The 22,004-nt window shown below is 39.9% G+C and overlaps 1 protein-coding gene across 3 annotated transcripts in view; it reads left to right on the top strand.

The window, feature by feature from the left end:
* Window positions 1-166: 166 nt before the first annotated feature.
* SMYD4 (SET and MYND domain containing 4) overlaps window positions 167-22,004 on the top strand; it is a 38,008-nt gene continuing 16,170 nt past the window's right edge. The window contains exons 1-3 of one of the 3 annotated variants that reach the window (XM_079903522.1): window positions 167-393; window positions 1,253-1,398; window positions 18,770-18,914. In XM_079903522.1, coding sequence (XP_079759648.1) covers window positions 1,265-1,398; window positions 18,770-18,914 — 279 coding nt within the window. In that variant the 5' untranslated portion in view covers window positions 167-393; window positions 1,253-1,264. Of the gene's footprint in view, window positions 394-1,252; window positions 1,403-3,633; window positions 3,763-18,769; window positions 18,915-22,004 lie in introns of those variants that run through there. The other 2 variants (XM_079903523.1, XM_079903524.1) reach the window with 2 other exon arrangements.

A 22,004-nucleotide genomic window follows, 5' to 3' on the forward strand; every position in this document is an offset into this window, starting at 1 on the left:
CGGGTTTAGGAGCCGAGCAGCCACCTCATTGGTCGAGGCACGGCGGGCGGCCCACGTGACTCACCGGAGCCCAGGTCCGGGGCCTAGTCGCTGGATTGCGGGGCCTGGGGGCGGGGCGCGGAACTACGGAGCGCGCGAAGCGTGATGCGCGAAGCGTGACGCGGAGGCAGCGAAGGTCGCAGAGTGGAGGAGTTCCGGCAGCTTTCCGAGAGTCCCAACTCGGCCTTTGGTGGGCAGACACTGATTGGTAGCCCAGAGGAGTGGTAGAGCTGTTGCCCTAGTAACTCTGCTACTAGATGTAGTCAAAGTATTGACTTGCTTCCTTCAGCAGCCCAGAGCTGAGCTCCCGCAGGTTCCAGACCCTGAGCTTGGCAGAGTGGGGAATCTCTCAAGGTAAATAAGACCTGGTCCCTACCCTCAGAGGAGAGCACAGTCTGTCGAGGGAATTTCTGCTGTGAGGAGCACTAACTCAAGATAGACATGGTTTGGGCCCCAGGAGAGACAGTGTGCTGCTATCACAGGTGGAAAAATCAGGGAAGGCTTCCCAGAGGAGGTACCATTTGAACTGGGTCTTGAAGAATGTTGGGAAATTTGCCAGGTGGACTCCAAGTGAGGGTAGGGCCAATGAATAGTCTTTGTAAAACCTAGGGAGATGAGTAACCTGGCAAGCTGGGGATAGCTTTGAGTAGCTAGATAGTAGGATACAGAGGAAGAAGTGAGACTTGAGCATTAGAAAGTAAGCCAAGAGTCAAATAATGAAGGATTTGTACTGGGCTTCCCTAAATGCTAGGAGGAGCATTGATGAATTTAAGGCGGAGTACTGACATCTGTCTCAGTGTGGAAGATGGACTGAATTTGGAATGGGGAAGTGGGGGGGTCTAAGGGCGTGGAGACTAGTTATGACACTCCAGAAAGAATGCCAGACAGGAAATGGTGCGGGCTTGAACTAAAGGAGTGACCTGGGGATTGAAAAGAAAATACTGAACTGGGTAAGAGTTCTGATTCATCATTATATAACCAGTACCTAGTATGATGCCTGGAACAAAGTAAGCTTTCAATAAATATTTCTGAATGAAGGGATGAGTGAATTGGAGTGAGAAACAATAGATGCTTCCTCAGCATGTAAACAACTATAGGAAGAGACCACAAGAATTGATTTTGTTGCTTCATGCATGCTTGAATGAAATCTTGACTTTCTAGAATTGTGCATTTGTAGAAATCCGAATTCCCTATTTTCTTATTCATTTTTTAGATTTAAAGTAGCATGGATCTGCCCGTGGATGAGTGGAAATCATACGTACTTCAGAAGTGGTCTTTGCTCCCCAAGTCCATTCAGGTTACAATTTCTACAGCAGAGACTTTAAGCGATATCTTTCTTCACTCATCTTCGCTTCTTCAGTAAGTGAGTGGAAGCTTTAACCAGGGAAATTTTGATGCGGAAAACGTTGTCTTTTGTGATTTGCTCTCAAATTACATCTCTTTTTTTTTTAATATAAATTTATTTATTTATTTATTTTCTTCGTTGGGTATTAGTTGCTGCACCCAGGCTTTCTTTAGTTGCGTCGAGTGGGGGTTACTCTTCCTTGCAGTGCGCGGGCTTCTCATTGCAGTGGCTTCTCCTGTTGTGGGGCACGGGCTCTAGGTGCGCAGGCTTCAGTAGTTGCAGCACACGGGCTCATTAGTTGTGGCACACGGGCCCTAGAGCGCAGGCTCAGTAGTTATGGCACACAGGCTTAGTTGCTCCGTGGCATGTGGGATCTTCCCAGACCAGGGCTCGAACCCGTGTCCCCTGTGTTGGCATGTGGGTTCTTGTGCCAGCCACTGTGCTAAGTGCTTAGTAAACAAAAAATACATCATTTAAAAAAAGATAGACAAAGATCCTTACCTTTGAGGAGCTTAATTGTAGCAAGGAAGGACAGATAATAAACATAAATAAGTTAAAATATATAGTATGTTAAAGGTGAGAAATACAGTAGAAAAAAAGGAAAAATTGAACAGGGTAGCGGAAGTAGGCAGTGCCAGGAGCGAGAGTACAGACTGTAGTATTAAGTAGTATAATCAGATATGCCTCATTGAAAGAGTGAAAGTGGAGCAAAGTCTTGGAGATACAGGAGTTAACAAAGTAGCTATCTGAGAGAAGAGCATTCCAGGCAGAGATCCTAAGGTGGGAGCGTGTCTGGCATGTTTAAGCAACAGCAAGTTGGATGAACAGCTAGTGGTGGATGGACAGAGTAAGCCAGAGGGAGAGTGGTAGGAAATACCATCAGAGAGGTAATGGGACATGCATGGGAGTTGGGGAAGAGCAGGTGGCACAAATCGAGTTGACCCTTTCTTAGTGCCTTATCTTTTTACCCTGAGTAGGAAGTTATTGCGGGGTGTAGTAGGCAGAATTCTAAAGATGCTCCCCCTGCCCCCACGCCAGCATTCTGGTCCCCTGGTTACTCAATCCTGGTCCCCTGGTTACTCAATCTAACATTAACCTAGGCACTGCTGGGAAGGGATTTGGCTGATGTAATGAAAATCCCAAGCCCCCTGACTTTGAGATATAATTACTGGGTGGGTGTAACCCAATCAGACCAGACCTTTAAAAGCAGAGAGTTCTTCCCAGCTGGTAGCAGAAAGGGAAATCAGAGAGATTCAAAGCATGAGGTGTGAATGCGATTTGGCTGACTTTGAAGGTGGAGCTACATGACTCATGACAAGGAATGCAGGAAGCTTCTAGAAACTGAGAGTGCTTCCTGGCTAACAGCCAGCAAGGAAATGGGGACCTCAGACCTATAATTGCAAGGAACTGGCTTCTGTCGGTTCTAAACTCAACATCCTGGATCAGTTTAGATATAGATTCTTTCCCAGATCGTCTCTATAAGAGGTCACCTTGATTTCAGCCTTGTGAGACCCTAAGCAGAGAGCCCAGGTAAGCCCACCTGGACTTCTGATCTACAGAACTGAGGATAATAAATGGGTATTGTTTTAACCTGCTGAATGTGTGGTAGTTGTTACACAACGATAGAAAACTAATTCACAGGGTTTTGAGATACGAGTGATACGATCTGATTATATTTTAAACAGATGTCTGCACACATCAACCCACAGGGTAAATCCATGCCACTGCCTGTTTTTGTGTGGCCATCAGCTAAGAATGGTTTTTACAGATAAATATTCGTAGTCGATTTGATGATTGGGAACATTGGCTTTGAACTCCAGTTTAGCAAAATGGTATCCATTTTTTAAAAAATTTTTTCATTCTTCTCATGAGTAGACCTGTGTTACAAAAAAATTGTACTCAATTATTATACCTTGAATTTGGTCAGTAAATGATTTTTACAAGCGTGTTTTTTCTTTTGTTGTATAAGCACCTATGTAATAGCCTCGATTTTACCTCTTGGCCCAAGCAGGCTAAATATTTACTCTCTGGTTTTCTAGAGAAAGTTTGCTGATCCTTGTTTTTTTTGTTTGTTTGTTTGTTTGCGGTACGCGGGCCTCTCACTGTTGTGGCCTCTCCCGTTGCGGAGCACAGGCTCCGGACGCGCAGGCTCAGTGGCCATGGCTCACGGGCCCAGCCGCTCCACAGCATGTGGGATCTTCCCGGACCGGGGCACGAACCCGTGTCCCTTGCATCGGCAGGCGGACTCTCAACCACTGCACCACCAGGGAAGTCCCCCGGTCCCTGTTTTAAAGGATTGCTCTGACCACTGTGTTGAGTATAGCAGGAGTAAGAGTGGAAATAAAGAGAATTGTTGGAAGGCTGTTGCTTTAATCCAGGTGAGAGAGGGGGTGATAGTAATTTGGGCCAGGGTGGTAGTAGTGGGGATGATGAGAAGTGGTTGGATTCTGATGGTGTACAAGATAAATTGATACAGCTTACTAACAGCAAAAAGGAGTATCAGTAAGAATCCAAATTTGAAGTTTTGGAGCACTGAAAGGAATATAAATCAAAGAAGAGGATTTGTCTGATTGTTTAATGTTGGAGTTCCTCAAGACTCCAGCCTAGGCTCTTTCTTAGTCACTCTCTATTCTCAACCGGTTCAGCCTCATTCACACCCATGACATCAATTACCTCCTATATGCCAATTACCCTTAAAATTATATCTCCAGCCCTCACTACTTCTCTGAGACACAAATGTCTAAATCAGATGACTACTTAAAGCCTCAAAGATACTTAAAATTCAACATATCCAAAACCAAACTCACAATCTTGTCTTCGAAATTAGATTACCTTCCAGTGGTGTCTATCTTAATGAACTGCACTGCCTTATTTCAGTTCCTAAAACTAGAAACCTGTGAACCATTTATATATATGTGTGTGTGTGTGTGTGTGTGTGTGTATATATATACATATATATATATGTATGTATATGTATATTTATTTATTTTTGGCTGCGTTGGGTCTTCATTGTGTGCAGGCTTTCTCTAGTTACAGCAAGTGGGGGCTACTCCTCATTGCAGTGCATGGGTTTCTTATTGAGGTGGCTCCTCTTGTTGCAGAACATGGGCTCTAGGTGCGTGGGCTTCAGTAGTTGTGGCTTGCGGGCTCTAGAGCGCAGGCTCAGTAGTTGTGGCGCACAAGCTTGGTTGCTCTGTGGCATGTGGGATCTTCCCGGAGCAGGGCTGAAACCCGTGTCCCCTGCATTGGCAGGCGGATTCTTAACCACTGCGCCACCAGGGAAGTCCCCCGTTTTATATTTTAAAATAACTCATGATCATTCCCCCTTTTTACTTCAGATCATCATGATCCCTTAGTGAATTACACCACCATCCATCCAGTTGCTGCCCAGAAACCTAGGAGTCATGCCTGATTTTTCCTTCTTCCTCATACCCCGTATTAAATCCATTGCCAAATTTTGTCCATTTTAGGACTGTGAATGCTGAATTTCTTTCAAATTTAGCAAATAGGACTTCTGCTTCTGGATAGGATATAATAGGTCACAACAGGCAGTACTTTTGAAACTAAAAAATACTGATACGACAATAATCATATTTTTAAAGACACCAGAGAGCAACAAGGACCAGAGGACTAAAATTCCAGAGAGGGAAGACTCCCTCCTAGGCGTTTGCTAGCCATGGTCTTTCCTGGGGGTAATTGAAGGCTGAGGATCAGGCTGGCCCCAAGCACAGGGACTGTCCTGGGGGAAACTGAAACCAGCAGACCTTTTGGCGGTCATTTGGGGCTGATGTGATGGATTGGAAACTACAAGATGGCCAAACTCAAGGCCCAAATTTAAAGTCCGTTTGCCTCATGGGACGTTTACTGAGTTCTCAGGAAGTGCAGGAGGCCTACCAAAAAGGCAGAATACAATCTTCCGCAATCTTTCAATGCTGAGGAGCAAAATCCCACTAGTGGAAAGGGGCCTGCAACAAACACACATACAATCTTCCTATCAAGACGTTTGCTGGATTTTGAACCTCTGGTATGATAAGTTAAAAATCCTAGCTCAAAACATCCTGAGACCAAAACTTTCAGGCATGAGAAGACAGAGACCTCCAGTCTCTCAACCAAAAGCTCAGGAGGTCCACACCCAAGAACAGGAAGAAACCAGAGTAGTACTGAGTTTTAATAAAACTGTAGACCAATGCTGATCAAATTCAGCTCTTGATAAAGGTAGGCCAGCCCCTCATCCTATCTGCCTAGCAGGGGAAAGGGGGCACTTCCATGGTGGAAGGTGTTGTGTTGCTTCATTGTGTCTTCCATACATAATGTGTCAGGAACACAAAATTACTAAACTGCGGAGGGACATTAAAATGACCCATAATGAAGAGAAAAAATGAACATTAGAAATAGATTGACTGATGTTTACATACAGGAGTTTGTAGACCAGGTCTTTTAAATAACTGATTAACATGTTGAAGAAACTAGAGGAAAAGGTGGACAAGGTGGATGAAAAGATAGATTCCAACAGAGAATTGGAATCTATAAAAAATAATAAATTTCAGTACCTAACGTAGTCAAAAATCATAGACACAGAAAGTAAAATGGTGGTTGCCAGGGGCTGAGGGCTGGGGAGAATGGAGGGTTATTGTTTAATGAGTATGGAGTTTCAGTTTTACAAGATGAAAAGAGTTATGGAAATAGATGTTGATGATGGTTTTATAACATTATGGATGTATATAATACCACTGAACTATATACTTTAAGATGGTTGAGATGGGGGCTTCCCTGGTGACGCAGTGGTTGAGAGTCCGCCTGCTGATGCAGGGGACACGGGTTCGTGCCCCGGTTCAGGAAGATCCCACATGCCGCGGAGCGGCTGGGCCCGTGAGCCATGGCCGCTGAGCCTGCGCGTCCGGAGCCTGTGCTCCGCAACGGGAGAGGCCACAACAGTGAGAGGCCCATGTACAGCACAAAAAAAAAAAAAAAAATGGTTGAGATGGTAAATTTTATGTTATATGTATTTTACCTCAATAAAAACAGTTTTTTAATGCTAGAAGGCAAAAAAAAATTAAATGGACTTTCTGGAACTCAAACATACTGTAACTGAAATCAACTTAATTCTTAAGCTTGACAGAAAATTGGATGCAGTGGAACATTGGATTAGGAAACTGGCTTACAGGTTAATGAAAAACAAAATGAAGCATAGGAAGAAAAGAAGAATGGAAAAAATGGCACAGCATATAAGAGATATGATAGCATATAAGAGACAATCAGATAGTCTAACATACTTGTAATTGAGGTCTCAGGAAAGAAGAGAGTCGTTCAGAAGCAATATTCCAAAAAGATGACTGCAGATTTTCTAAAACTGATAAAAGACATCAACCCACAGATTCCAGAAGCTCAGCAAATCCTAAACAGTGTAAACATAAATAAAATCACACCTTGGGACATCAGACTCAAACTGCTAAAACTAAAGATAAAAAAAGAATAAATCTGAAAAGTAACCAAAGAAAAATCATACATATACATATATTTATATATGTATAATCCCATCAAGTCAGTCTCCCCCATTTCCCCGTGTGGCAGGCAGAAAAATATACCCCAAAGATGTCCATGTCATAATCCCCAGATTTGTGAATATGTTAGGTAACATGATAAAGGGAAGTTAAGGTTGCAGATGGAATTAAGGTTGCTAAAAATCCAATTTAAGGGGCTTCTCTGATGGCACAGTGGTTAAAAATCCGCCTGCCAATGCAGGGGACGTGGGTTCGATCCCTAGTCCGGGAAGATCCCACATGCCACGGAGCAGCTAAGCCTGTGTGCCACAACTACTGAGCCTGTGCTCTGGAGCCCGTGAGCCACGACTACTAAGCCCACGTGCCTAGAGCCTGTGCTCTGCAGCCAGAGAAACCACCGCAATGAGAAGACTGCGCACCGCAAAAAGAGTAGCCCCCACTTGCCACAACTAGAGAAAGCCTGCACACAGCAACGAAGACCCAACTCAGCCAAAATAAACAAATTAATTTTTTTTTAAATCCAATTTAAGACAGGGAAAGTAGCCTGGATCATCCAGGTGAGCCCAGTTTAATCACAAGTGTCCTTAAAAGTAGAAAAAAGGAAGCAGAAAAGAGGAGTCAGAGGGAGAAGTGACTGTGGAAGAATGGTCAGAGATGCACCATTGCTGGCTTTGAAGACAGAGAAAGGGAGCCACAAGCCAAGGAATGTAGGCAGCCTCTAGAAACTGGAAAAGACAAGGAAACAGATTCTCCCCAAAAGCTCCAGAAAACAATTCATCCCTACCAACACCTTGATTTTAGCCCGTTGAAACCTGTGCCAGACTTCTGCCCTTCAGAACTGTAAGATAATAAATTTTTGTTTCTCTTAAGCCACTAAATTTTATTTATTTTTTTTTGGCCGTGCCGCATGGCCTGTGGGATCTTAGTTCCCAACCAGGGATCGAACCCAGGCCCTTAAGCCACTAATTTTGTGGAAATTCGTTACAGCAGCAAAAAAATTAATATACTCCCTTTACTTCCCTAACCCAAATTACTATCGGTAGCCAGACCATTACAATTGCTTCTTGACTGGTTTCCTATATTCATCCTTGCCTCCCTCCAGACTGTTTCCTACATCACAGCATGAATCATTTTTCAAAACACAAATCAGATTATATTGCTCTCACTTAAAACCAGTTTCTTTTGCTCTTGCAGTAAAGACAAAAATTCTCAATGCAGCCAGTAAGACATTGCAGTCTGGGTTTCCCTGGTGGTGCAGTGGTTGAGAGTCCGCCTGCCGATGCAGGGGACATGGGTTCGTGCCCTGGTCCGGGAAGATCCCACATGCCGCGGAGCGGCTGGCCCCGTGAGCCATGGCTGCTGAGCCTGCGCGTCTGGAGCCTGTGCTCCACAACGGGAGAGGCCACAGCAGTGAGAGGCCCGCGTACCGCAAAAAAAAAAAAAAAAAAAAAGACATTGCAGTCTGACCACTGCCTATCTCTCTGGCTTCCTCTCTCACCACACTCACCTTTCAGACATATGGGCCTTCTTTTAGTTCTTGATGTGCACTATGCTGCTTCTTGTCACATGGTCTTTTCTTAGGGTATTTCTTTTGCCTGAAGTGCTTTTCCTATGCACTCCACCATGCCCTTACTAATTTCTCATCCTTCAGGATCAGCCACATCTTCCTTAGGAAAGCCTTCCCTGAGTCCCTGCTGGGTCATCTTCATTTTTTATGCATTTACAACACTGCATACCTTTCCTTTTTATATTTGTGTAATCATTTGATTAATGTCTATCTTTACTACTAGACTATAAACTCCATGAAGGCAAGAACCATGTCTGTATTTGTTTGTCTTTCTGCAGACAAGAGTAGTGTAGTGTCAAAAAAACAGGTACTCAATAAATATTGATTGAGTGATAGTTTGGTAAAGCTTTTAGTTCAGTGGCTGGCACATATTAATACTCAGCATGACACGTGAATGAGAGCCTTATATATACACATAAACACATAACCTTTCAAGTTCAAGGTTTTCGTATTTATCTTTGTGCCAGCAGCTATTACCGTGTCTGGCACATAGAGGCACTCCGATTTTGGTTGAATGAAATAATTCAACCTTGAGCCTTGCCAGTTCAGGTACTAGGTACAATCAGGGTTATACTTTTTTTTCTTTGGCTTGTTGTTTTTCTTTTTTATTAATGTTAGTAAGATACAAGTACATTCTCATCGCAAAAGATTGATACAATATTTAATAAAGTAAAACATGAAATTTCCCCCTTAGCCTTCTCATTCTCTTTCAGAGATTACCACAAGTTATTAGAACTTTCTATTTCTTTTTTATGTATTCTCGTACATTTGTACATAAATGTGCGCGTATCTTTTTCTCCTCTATTAGATTATATTATGTGCTTTGTTCTTCGAGGGTTTTTGCAACATCACACCTTAATCTTTTTAGCAACCAAATGAGGTTGCTAGTATATTATTGCCACAACTTACTTATTTGTTTCCCTATTGATGGGCAGTTATGTTCTTTCCAGGTGGTGGTTTTTGTTTTTTTACTGTTACAAACAATGCTGCAATGAACAACTTTTATATATGTTGTACATATGTTTAGAATTTAAGATAGATTCTTAGAAGAAGATTTGTTACATCAGTGGTTATGAGCAATTTAAATTTAATAAATACTTCCAAATTGTCTTCCAAGAAGGCTTTACCCACTTACCATGAACATATCCTCGCCAACGTTAGAAAACAACAGTCTTTTTTTTTTTTTTGCCGCACCGCACCACATGAGGGATCTTAGTTCCCCCACCAGGGGTCGAACCTGTGCCCCCTACGGTAGAAGCACGGAGTCTTTTTTTAAAATAAATTTATATATATATATATATATTTATTTTTGGCTGCACTGGGTCTTCATTGCTGCGCACGGGCTTTCTCTAGTTGCAGCGAGCGGGGGCTACTCTTCATTGTGGTGTGCGGGCTTCTAATTGCGGTGGCTTCTCTTGTTGTGGAGCACGGGCTGCAGGCATGCAGGCTTCAGTAGTTGTGGCACACGAGCTCAGTAGTTGTGGCTCATGGGTTCTAGAGCACAGGTTCAGTAGTTGTGGCGCATGGGTTTAGTTGCTTCGTGGCATGTGGGATCTTCCCAGACCAGGGCTCGAACCCGTGTCTCCTGCATTGGCAGGCGGATTCTTAACCAGTGCGCCACCAGAGAAGTCCCATGAAGCACGGCGTCTTAGCCACTGGACTGCCAGTGGGACAGGGAAGTCCCAGAAGGCAACAGTCTTTAATTTTGGCAACCTTAAGGACGAAATAATCTTGTTTTAATTTGCATTCTGATTACTAGTGAAGTAATGCACCATTTCTGATATTACTCATTAATATTTGTTCTGTGAGTTTTTGTTTGTGTCCTTTGCCCATTTCTCTAGCGGGTTGTCTATCTTTCTCTTAATAATTTTTAAGGGGTCTTCATGAATCTGACTATATATTTCTTTGCTATTATATATGCTACTAATTTTTCTCCTAGTCTATTATTTATCTATTTTTATTTTACTTATTGTGTCTCATTATATATAAATTGCATGCATGTATTTTAACTTTTTTACAGCCGTTTCTGTCTTTTTCTTTTATGGTTTCTGGGTTATGTGTCTTAGGATAGTCTACTCTTCCCCAAGATTATAAAAATATTCTTTATTTTCTTCTAACTTTTTTGGTAGTTTTGTCTTTTAGTTTTAGCTCTCTAATCCATCTGGAATTTATTTTTGTGTGTGATGTGAAGGAATATTCTAAGTTTTATTCCAGATAGTTTTCCCACGTCATTTATTGAATAGTCCATCCTTTCCTCAGTGCTTCAAAATGCCACATTTATTAAATTCCCACTTATCTATAAATGAGTTTCTAGACTCTACGTCTGTGCCAAAACCAAAGAGTTTTAATTACTGTGACTTTATAGTATCATACTAGAATTTTTTCAGTTTCAAGTGACAGAAACCCAGCTCAAATTAGGAAATCTATAGGCTATGGAAACTAGGATGTGCAAAGGCAGATCTATTTTTAAGCTGAGTTGTATCCAGGAGCTCAGAAGATGTCATCAGACTCTTATCTCTTCATCTGTCAGGCAGACTCTCTCCACCTGGTGGGCAGTATAACCATTGGTAACCTTGAGCGCCTGCTGATAATAGCTTAATAACCACAAGAAAAGAGGTCATCTTTCCTAAGAGTTTTGGCAGAAAAGGTCTGGGTTGGACTCTGACCAACCTAACTTTGATGGCATGCACACCCCTTCAACCAAAGATGTGGGCTCCTCTGATTGGCCAGGCCTGTAACACATGCCCAGCGGTCTTGCAAAATTGGGGTCAATCCTACTTCAACCACAAGGAATGGTTTCGCCCCTGAGATTTTGTTACCAGACGTGGTGAGAAGGAGCAGTTGAAAGCAGGGAAGTCTGGTACAAATGTGGCTTTGCTATCTGTTAAGCCAAGTTCCCACACACATATACACAGTCATTATTGTTTTTTAAGAATATCTTGGCTATTTTGTGTACATTTCCCCCATGTGAACTTCGGAATTGACTGTCAAGTTCAATAAAAAGTGTTGTTGGGTTTTTGATTGGGAATTTATAGATTCATTTAGGGAGACTTGACACCTTTACAATATTAAATTTCCTCATTCACGTAAAGGGTATGTCTTGCCACTTGTTTAGGGCTTCTTTTATGTCCTTAAATAAAGTTTTATCATTTTCTTTATATAGGTCTTGCACATTTCCTCTTAGATTTATTCTACTTCTTACAAGGTTTTTGTTGTTCTTGTGAATAAGACTTTTTCCCCCAATTACATTCTCTGACTGATGATCGGTGGTATAAATATAAGCTAGGAATCATCTTATAATAGGCCACCTCACTGTACGTTCACATTATTTCATCATTTTTTATGCCAATCCACTTAGAATTTTTAGTAAGTATATCTGCAAACAGCAATCCTCCTTTCAAATATTTGTACCTCTTCTTTTACTTTTTAATTATAGCATTATTTAGACCTCTGGTGCAATGTTGAATAGTAACAGGCATTTAGGACATTGCTATAGGTTTATAGTATATACCCTTTATCAGTTTAAGGAAGTTGCACTATATTGTATCATAAATAAGTGTTGAATTTTATCAGTCCTTTTTTTTGATATATTTTGGGAGGAATGATCCTTTTCTTATTCCACTTTAATCTGTTAAGGCAGAATTGACATCAGTAGATTTACTGAAGTTGAACTGTTTTGGAGAATAACTCTGGTTATCATCTAACATTTTTTTTAACACAGGGGTAGATTCAATTTGCTGAGGTTATTTTTAGGATTTTTATATCTATGTTCTTAAATGGTATTAGACTATATATTTGTGTGTGTGTGCTCTATTCATCAACTCTTGGTATCAGGGTTATGATAGCCTCACAGTATGAACTGGAGAGCTTCCCATATTTCTCTATGCTCTGAAATAATTTATATAATGTAGGGATTATTTGATTCTTTAAAGCTGGTAGAAAAATCCTGTAAAACTATGTAGACCTGGTACCTTATTTATTTATTTATTTTTGTGGTACGCGGGCCTCTCACTGCTGTGGCCTCTCCCGTTGCAGAACACAGGCTCCGGACGCGCAGGGCCAGCGGCCATGGCTCACGGGCCCAGCCGCTCCGCAGCATGTGCGAGCCTCCCGACCGGGGCACGAACCCGTGTCCCCTGATTCGGCAGGCGGACTCTCAACCACCGCGCCACCAGGGAAGCCCCCCTTATTTTTTTAAATATTTATTTATATATTATTTATTTATTTATTTTGGCTGCACCAGGTCTTAGTTGTGGCATGCAAACTCTTAGTTCCATCATGCATGCGGGATCTAGTTCCCTGACCAGGGATCGAACCCGGGCCCCCCTGCATTGGGAGCACAGAGTCTTACCCACTGTGGACCACCAGGGAAGTCCCTAGACCTGGTACCTTATTACATGGAAATATTTTCCTTTTTTAGTTTATTTTTTATCAGAATAATATGCATGTAGTATAAGAAGTCAAATAGTACTTCAAAACTTATAAAGAAAAACAGCAACTCTCGGTTACTCTTCCCCATTTCTATTCTGCAAAGACTGATATTTAAAATCATTCTGTTTCTTCCAGCATTTAATTTCGTATTGCTAAACAGTATGCTAATATTGCTATTTTTGAATTTTTAGTTTTAGATGCCAAATCTAGCTCTCTTACCCCCAACTCATATGTATATACTTTGCTTTTCCCTCATTGTATCATCATAACTATATTATAATTTATAATATATAACCAGTAGAATATGATACTGGTTAAACCAGTTTTCAATGTGTATATCCTTATGTGTATGTAAATATCATACGAACCACAAAGTATACTTTGAATTACATTTCCTTTCTTGTACAACTCTTATTTTCCCTGAAGTAAATAATTGCCTCTATTTTTATTAGTTCTGTGTATCTCTTACTACTTCATCCCCAAACTTCTCTACTTAACAAGTTAGTTCCAAAGAGCTGTTTGTAAAACTATTCAATCATAATCTAAAATGACCAAAAAAGATTTAAATTTCTAATCTCCATATGTTTGCCCAGTAAATGAAAGTATGAATTGGGCCTTTAAAGCTTAAAGCCAGGCATACACTCTTCTTTCTCACCATTTACAGTCTTTGAGAAATGTTTTCCCAAATTAGATGTGTTTTGTCAATATCAAAGACCTTTTGAGACACGTGGACCTCTCCCATTGATAATCTACAGTGTCCTAGGGAATCCTTAACAGACTCACTATCGGCACTCACTGCCTTCCTATTTGTTTTGATTTTACACTGATTCAAATGGAATACTTTGTTTTGCCAGAAATCAAGGAAATGCTCAAAGACTGATGGATTTAAGTAAAAAAAGAACATAGGAGCCAGTCTGAAGAGGTTTCCATTGGCCAAATTTAGGACAATCTGAGCATCAAAAAGTATAATGATGATAATGGTTTATAAGAATGAATTTTTTTAAGTCCATGGTGATACTCAAAAAATACAAATAAATAAAAGAAGGGGGAAACATTTGTCTTTACAGAAGAATGCTAATTAATAAGTTTAGAAATAATGATAGAATTAGAAAATCACCATTTTGTAACTCCCAGTGTAATAAGGGATTCTGGCAATAATCGTCAAAGGATGCTCAAAACATTAGAAGAAAGATCACTGGGAAACAGGTTATTCACATGGTCTCAAAGTATGGCCCCATAGATTACTTATTAACGTTACTTATTACAAGGGGAAAGTTATCTTTATATTAGAGAAATCCAGCAGTCACCACTTTAACCAGGTGACCAACCAACATCACCAGTAGTGATGGGACTGCCTGACATGTGTCTCCTGGTTTGAAACAACAAGAAGTATACAGATTTAACGATGGACTAATATTCTTGACAAAAATTGTTTGACCTGAATCTAATCATGAGGAAACAATGAGACAAAACCAGAATGTGTAACGTTTTCCTGGACATGAGTCTTCAAAAAAACTTAATCATGAAAAACAAAAAAAATTATGGGACTGTCTCAAAAGAAACTAATGAGAAATAACTAAATGCAGTACATTAGAACCTTGATCTGACATCAGGTTGGGGTAAGAAAAAGAAAAAAAAGACATTTTAGAAATAATGGAGAAATTTTAAATGATATTTGAATTAGTGTTATTTTTTTAATTTAATTTAATTTATTTATTTGGTTGCATCGGGTCTTCGTTGCTGCACGTGGACTTTCTCTAGTTGCATCAAGCAAGGGCTACTCTTTGTTGCGGTGCTCGGGCTTCTCACTGCATTGGTTTCTCTTGTTACGGAGCTCGGGCTTTAGGCGCGTGGGCTCCAGTAGTTTTGGCACGTGGGCTCAGTAGTTGTGGCTTGCAGGCTCTAGAGCTCAGGCTCAGTAGTTGTGGTGCACAGGCTTAGTTGCTCCACTGCATGTGGGATCTTCCTGGACCAGCGATCGAACCTGTGTCCCCTGCCTTGGCAGACGGATTCTCAACCACTGTGCCACCAGGGAAGTCCCTAGTGTTAATTTTTTAGGCATGATAATGATATTGTGATATCAAGATATAGGAGAATGTCCTTATTCTTAGCAGAGGCATGCTGAAATATTTAGAGGTGAATTTCCATGATGAGTGCACTTACTTTCAGGAAAAAAAAAAGTGTATGTGTGAATGTGTGCAACTTATTAAGCTACAGTTTCTCAGCTCTGATCTTCTGTACTCTCTGCTGGGGCTGGGACTTTCTGCTTTGCCAATTGACCTTATAAGAGGCTTTACCTCTCTAGGGCTCTAGAAAGAGAAGGCACGGCTAGAAGAAGGAACTTGGTTCTTTCTATCTGCTTCCTAGTTAGACTCTACATGCCAAAGAATGAAGTTGGACCTTTACCTTACACCATATGCAAAAGCTAACTCAAAATAACTCAAAGACCTAAACTTAAGAGCTAAAATCATAAAACTCTTAGAAGAAAACATAAGCCAAAGGCTTGTGACACTGGATTTGGCATCTTTTTCTTGGCTATGACACCAAAGGCACAGGCAACAAAAGAAAAAAATAGGCAAATCAGACTTCATGAGAAGTAAAATATTTAGTGCATCAAGTGACAATATCAACAGAGTTAAATAGGCAACCCACAGAATGGGAGAAAATATTGCAAATCATACATCTGCTAAGGGATTAATATCCAGACCATATAAAGAACTCCTAAGATTCAACGACAACAACAAAAAACCCAGTTTAAAAATGGGCAAAGAGCCCCCACTCACCGCAACTAGAGAAAGCCCGTGGGCAGCAACAAAGACCCAACACAGCCCAAACTAAATAAGTAAATTTTTTTTAAAAATGGGCAAAGGACTTGCATAGATATTTCTTCGAAGAAGATAAGCACGTGAAATAAGCATATGAAAAGATGCTCTTAACATCACTAATCATTAGGGGGATGCAAATCAGACTACAACAAGATACCTTATTATCCTCATACTCATTAGATGGCTACTATCCAAAACAATAAAACAGAAAATAACAAGTGTTGGTGAGGATGTGGAGAAATTGGAGCCCTTGTGCATTGTTGGTGGGAATGTAAAATGGTACAGCCACTATGAAAAACAGTATGGCAGTTCCTCAAATAATTAGAAATAGAATTACTGGGACTTCCCTGTGGCGCAGTGGTTGAGAATCCGTCTGTCAACGCAGGGGACAGAGGTTCGAGCCCTGGTCCAGGAAGATCCCACATGCCGCGGAGCAACTAAGCCTGTGTGCCACAACTACTGAGCCTGAGCTCTAGAGCCCGTGGGCCACAACTACTGAGCCTGCGTGCAGCAACTACTGAAGCCTGAAAGCCTAAAGCCCATGCTCTACAACAAGAGAAGCCACCGCAATGAGAAGCCCACGCACCAGAATGAAGAGTAGCCCCTGCTTGATGCAACCAGAGAAAGCCCGCATGCAGCAACGAAGACCCAATGCTGCCAGAAATTTAATTAATTAATTAATTAATTTTTTAAAAAGACAAGTAAGGCACCAACTTAGAAAAAAAAAGAATTAGTATATAATCCAGCAATCCTACTTCTGGGTTTATACCCAAAAGAATTGAAAACGGGACTTGAACAGATTTATTTGCACACCAATGTTCAGAGCAGTATTCATAATAGCCAAGAGTGAAAATAGCCCAAATGTCCATTAACAGATGAATGGATAAACTGTGATATATACATATAATGGAATATTACTCAGCTATAAAAAGGAATGAACCTCGGAAACATTATGTTAAGTGAAAGAAGCCAGACATAAAAGGATGAATACTTTACCATTCCACTTACATGAAGTACCTAGAGTAGACAAACTCGTAGAAACAGAAAGTGAAATAGAGGTTATCAGGGGCTGGGGAGAGGGAGGAATAGAGAGTTATCATTTAATGAGTGCAGAGTTCTAGTTTGGGCTGGTGAAAAAGTTCTGGAAATGGATAGCGGTGACAATCGCACAATATTGTGAATGTACTTAATGCCACTGAACTATATACTTTAGTTAAAATGACAAGTTTTTAAATATTTTAGCACAATAAAAAAATTAATTAGAAAATTGTTCCATCTCACTTCCACAAATTTTTTATCATAACATTCCAGAAGAAAATTTGAAATACTAAAAAAAGAAAGCTTTTCAAAACTTTAATTACTGAGTTAAACCTGGTCCTAGAAGAATGAATTATTGCAGCTTAGTTCTTAATTACACTGAAGAGCAATTACAAACACATTGAGTTTGTCATCATTTTGGATTAAGATTAAAGAATATCCATTGTTAGGCAAGAAGAATTTCGCTATTATTACTGTTCACCACAGCTTCTTTGTTTGAATAGGGTTTTCAGGTTTAACCTAATTTAAAACAACATAAAAACAAACAGAACAAAGAATAGGATCTGTGTTGTACCAGATATTCGTGGGGTATTGTCCTCATAGTTTCTGGACTGGAATAAATTTTGAACAGGCAAGCACACCTTCTGAATTAAATAAAATCTTTCCTTATTTTTCTTTTTGTGTTATTTATTTTGATATTTTTTTCTGTATTGTGTTTAAATATTAATAAAATATTTGATATTAACTTACGGATCAATAGTGTTTTGTGAAATTTCCACATATATACCATACACAGATGCAGCTTACTGAATCACAATGTGAAAGGTATTTCTTTTTTGTTGTCGTTGTTGTCGTTCCATTACTGCCTTTTTGGGTTTTTTGTTTTTAATTTTTTAATTTTGGCTGCGTTGGATCTTTGTTGCTGTGCGCGGTCTTTCTCTGTTTGCCACGAGCCGGGGCTACTCTTCGTTGTGGCGCCGGTTTCTCATCGCAGTGGCTTCTCTTGTTGCCGAGCACGGGCTCTAGGTGCGTGGGCTTCAGTAGTTGTGGCGCATGGGCTTAGTTGCTCTGCGGCCTGTGGGATCTTCCCAGACCAGGGCTCGAACCCGTGTCCCCTGCATTGGCAGGCGGATTCTTAACCACTGCGCCACCAGGGAAGCCCATGAAAGGTATTTCTTCTTGTGGGTCTTTGTAAACAAAAATTTGAAAAACACTTTTCTAAACATTCTGCAGTTTTGTCTTTGATTTCCCCTTTGACCCAGGAGTTGCTTAAGAGAATTTTTAGTTCCCATGTTATTCATATTTTGCTTCATTGCATTGTATAGTCAAAGAGTATAGTCTAGGTTATTCTATACCATTTCTTTTTATTGGAATAAAGTTGTATGTTTGTGTATTTATACATTAGAGAATTCATATAGTTGTTTTTAAAAACTTTGCAGGTTGAAATAACTTCAGATTTACTTGCAAAAATAGGATAAAGAATTGTTGTGCAATGCCCTTCTTTCAGATTCCCCAAATGTTAACATTTCACTACATTTACTTTATGATTCATCCTGTCTCTTCCTCTTCTTCCTTCTCCTCCTCTTCCTCCTCCTCCTTCCCTCTGCCTTCCCTCCCCCCCCCTCGTTGTCTCTCCCTCCCCCTTCTCTCCCTCCCTCCCCTCTGTCATCCATTCACTCAGGTATTTTCAACAAAGTTTAGGTGGCAAGTATACCTTGGTGCAAAGACTTGTGTATTATGTCCTTCTCCACACCCAAGCTTCTATATAATGCATTATCCAAGGAATGGTTTATTGGCCAGTAACTGAATAAAAAACTTATATTCTGTCCTAATAGAAATTCCAGTCCCTATGTCTCTGAGACCAAAGATTTTTCCCCCCAGTCACATTACATAACACATCCAACCTCTTTTGTCCCAGTATTTTGTAGGTATTCACTCCTGTTTCAAGTGCAATGGTTAGGAGTTTTCCTAGAAATAACAAATTTGTGTTTTTTGTTGTTGTGGTTGTTCTTTCTTCATGAAGACCGGAGGATGAGATGTTTTTAAAAAGGCTTTCTAGAGGTTACCTTGTTGGAAAGGACCCCAACGCTCCCCTTTTCTACAGAGAAGAAGGAAACAAAAAATTTCAGAAGAAGGATTATATGGGAGCCACAGTGCTGTACTCTAAGGTAAGATGACCGGGCCACCCCCCCACCCCCGGCACAGCTCAGCAGGAGGGGCTGTCTCAGCAATTTACCGATGCATATTTCTTCAAAAGAAAGAACCGTTACTGCTGAATTGTGAATTGTGTAGCCACTAGTAGCTTTGCCTATTAATTTTGGATTGGATTTGAAAAAGAAAACTGGCACAACTCAGCTTTTGGTCATATTCTGAAACAAAGGATAGTTTGTATTGTACGTCCTGAATTCCATCAAGAAACTTCGATTCTCATATTCCTTCAGACACAGTGTAGCAAGTCTTGTTGGATGCCTTGGCCTGCCTCCTCCATGTCTGTCAGCTCTTACTGAATTGTGTGCCTTTTTTGTCTGAATAACCGATGAGGCTGTTGGTGTGATAGTCCCAATTTAGAGAACAGCTGGATTTTTGGTTGGCCGCCATGTTAGCTTATAGCCAGTATGACTTAGGTAAAGTTAGGAAGGAAAATAAGCTCAATTGCCACAGCCCAGTTGAACTGCATTTTGAAGGCTGTCAACAAATACTTAAAATTACTACACTAACCATCAGTGAACTAGATTTCAAGGAGGAATAGTGGCTTTTAACAATCTGTTGCTCTTGTCCTGCTTCCAGAGTAGAAACTGGAATAAGATCCCTGAGAGATTTCCTTCCATAATTTTTTAGAGATAAATATGGGTTTAAAGCAAGAATATATCAACCTCTTAAACCAGGTCTGTGAACCCTGTATCTTGAAAGAATGAGTGTGAATTTGAAGAGTGTACCCCCTACTCTGCATCTTTAACAGCCCTATGCTTAAAGTTTGGAATTAGTTTTCCAAAAACCATCAGACCTACAACAGCATCGTCTAAAATTGATAAAAGCCCTGCTTTGTAATGCTGCATAACATGAGCATTAGTGATTGCTGAAGAACTAAAATCCATTAGATGTAATGATCACTGATAAATGGCTTAGTAGTAGTTCTTTTTCAGAGCTAATCTTTCTTCAGCTGTATGCATGTGTGTCAGAAATGTGAGCACAGGGGAAGCTGTTCAAGGAAAATAAACTAAAAAGTGAAATCAGACAAAAAAATGGAACCTTCCTATTTCATGAAACTAGTATTTTGTTGATTGTGGTACTTTGCAGTTTTCCATAGAGCTGCTATTTTCTTTCTTTTTTAAAAATAATATTTGTTGTTTTTGGCTGATTGTAAATGTAATATATGCTTACTTGGAAAATATAGAGAAGCATAAAAAGTAAGAAAAAATCCCATAACCAGTGATAAGCACTGTTAACATTTTTGCTTATATCCAGCCAGCCACTTTTTCCTCTGAAAATATGTTTTTCTTGTACAAAGTGGTGATAATACTGTACTTACTGTTTTTTTTTTTGTAACCTGCTTTTTTTCCCCTCAACAATTTATTGTGACCGTTTTCTCATGTTATTAAATTTTCCACTAAAACATGATTTTTTACAGCTGGCGTAGTGTTCCATTACAGAGGACTATACTTGATTTAACACCTAGTGTTGGCAGAGTGTTTGGTATCACAAAGCTGCAAGGAGCATCTTTCTATGTGAATATTTGTACACACCTGACTATTTCCTAAGGATAAATTCCTAGAAGGGCAATTGCTTGGTCAACTGAATGTTGTTTTTTTTTTTAAGGCCTTTGCCCCTTGTTGCTGAATCATTCTTCAGGAAAAAACTAGTTACATCCCTTCTAGCAGAGTATGGGAATGTTCATTTCTCTATATCCTAAGCAATATTGGTTATTTGGTATTATTAACATTATTTTATCTTTTTATTTTGGAATAGGAAGGTGTTTACATAGTTAGAATTTTTTAAGATGCAAGAGTATAGAGTGCAGTCTACTTCCTCTGTCCCCCAGCCACTCGTTTCCCATCCCCAGAAGCTAGCACTGTTAAAGCTATCTTTCCCGAGGTGCTCCAGCGTATATAAATAAAAACAAATAATCTCCCACTCCTGCACACACATACTCTTTTTATATAAATAACATTCTGTACACACAGTTCAGCACTGTGCTTTTTCCACTTATATTCTGTTATATGGATATAATAGTAATTTATTTCATTAGAGTCCTTTAGATCACTGTTTACCTTTTTTCCTATCTTTTGTTACTTCAGACAATTCTGTGATGAGAAACTTTGCATGTATGTTATTTTGCACATATCTATAGGATAAAGGATTATATCTGTAGGATAAATCCCTAGAAGAGGAATTGCTGGGTCAATGGAGATATAGATATATGTATTAAGAGATATATATTGCTCAATTGCCTCCGTAATTGTGAGACCAATTTACACTCCCACTAGCAGTGTATGAGAATGACCATTATCCCACTCCTATGCCAACTCAGTATGCTATCAGTTTTACTTCTTTGCGAATCTCATAAGTAAAAAATGGCATCTCAGTAGAGTTTTAATTTGCATTTTGCTGATTATGAATGAGGCTGAGCATCTTTTCGTTTGTTTAAGAGCCATTTATATTTCCCATTAGAATTGTTCATATCATTTGCTTATTTTCCTACTGAATTATTGGTTGCCATCGTATTGATCTGTAGGAACTGTTCATAAAGTAAAGAAATGAGCCCTTTGCCTGTAATAGGAGTTGCAGATATTTTTTCCAGTTCAGCATTTGTCTTTTGATATTGCTTTTATTGGTTTTTTGCTACCAATAAATTTTTTATTTTTATGTGGTCAAATTCATTAACCTTTTATGACTTCTGGGTTTTGTGTCATAATTAGAAAGGTATTTCTGACTCCAACATCACTTTAGATTATATAGTTTCTTCTGGTGCTCTTATAGTTTCAATTTTTATATTAAGATTTCGATCCATTTGTTATTTATCCTAATGAAAGTTTTATTATCATATATCGAGACCCAACTTTATTTTTCCTCAGTGGCTACTTGTCCCAATACTTTTATAGAATAATCCCTATCTTTTCTCCAGTGATTGGAGATGCCACCTTTATTTTTACTTCTTAAAATTCTTTTGGGCTGTGTTTGGGTCTTCATTGCTACACCCGGGCTTTCTCTAGCTGCAGCAAGCGGGGGCTACTGTTCTGTGGGTGCACAGGCTTCTCATT

The sequence above is a fragment of the Stenella coeruleoalba genome (genome assembly GCF_951394435.1).
Source record: "Stenella coeruleoalba genome assembly, chromosome: 19".
Taxonomy (NCBI): domain Eukaryota; kingdom Metazoa; phylum Chordata; class Mammalia; order Artiodactyla; family Delphinidae; genus Stenella; species Stenella coeruleoalba.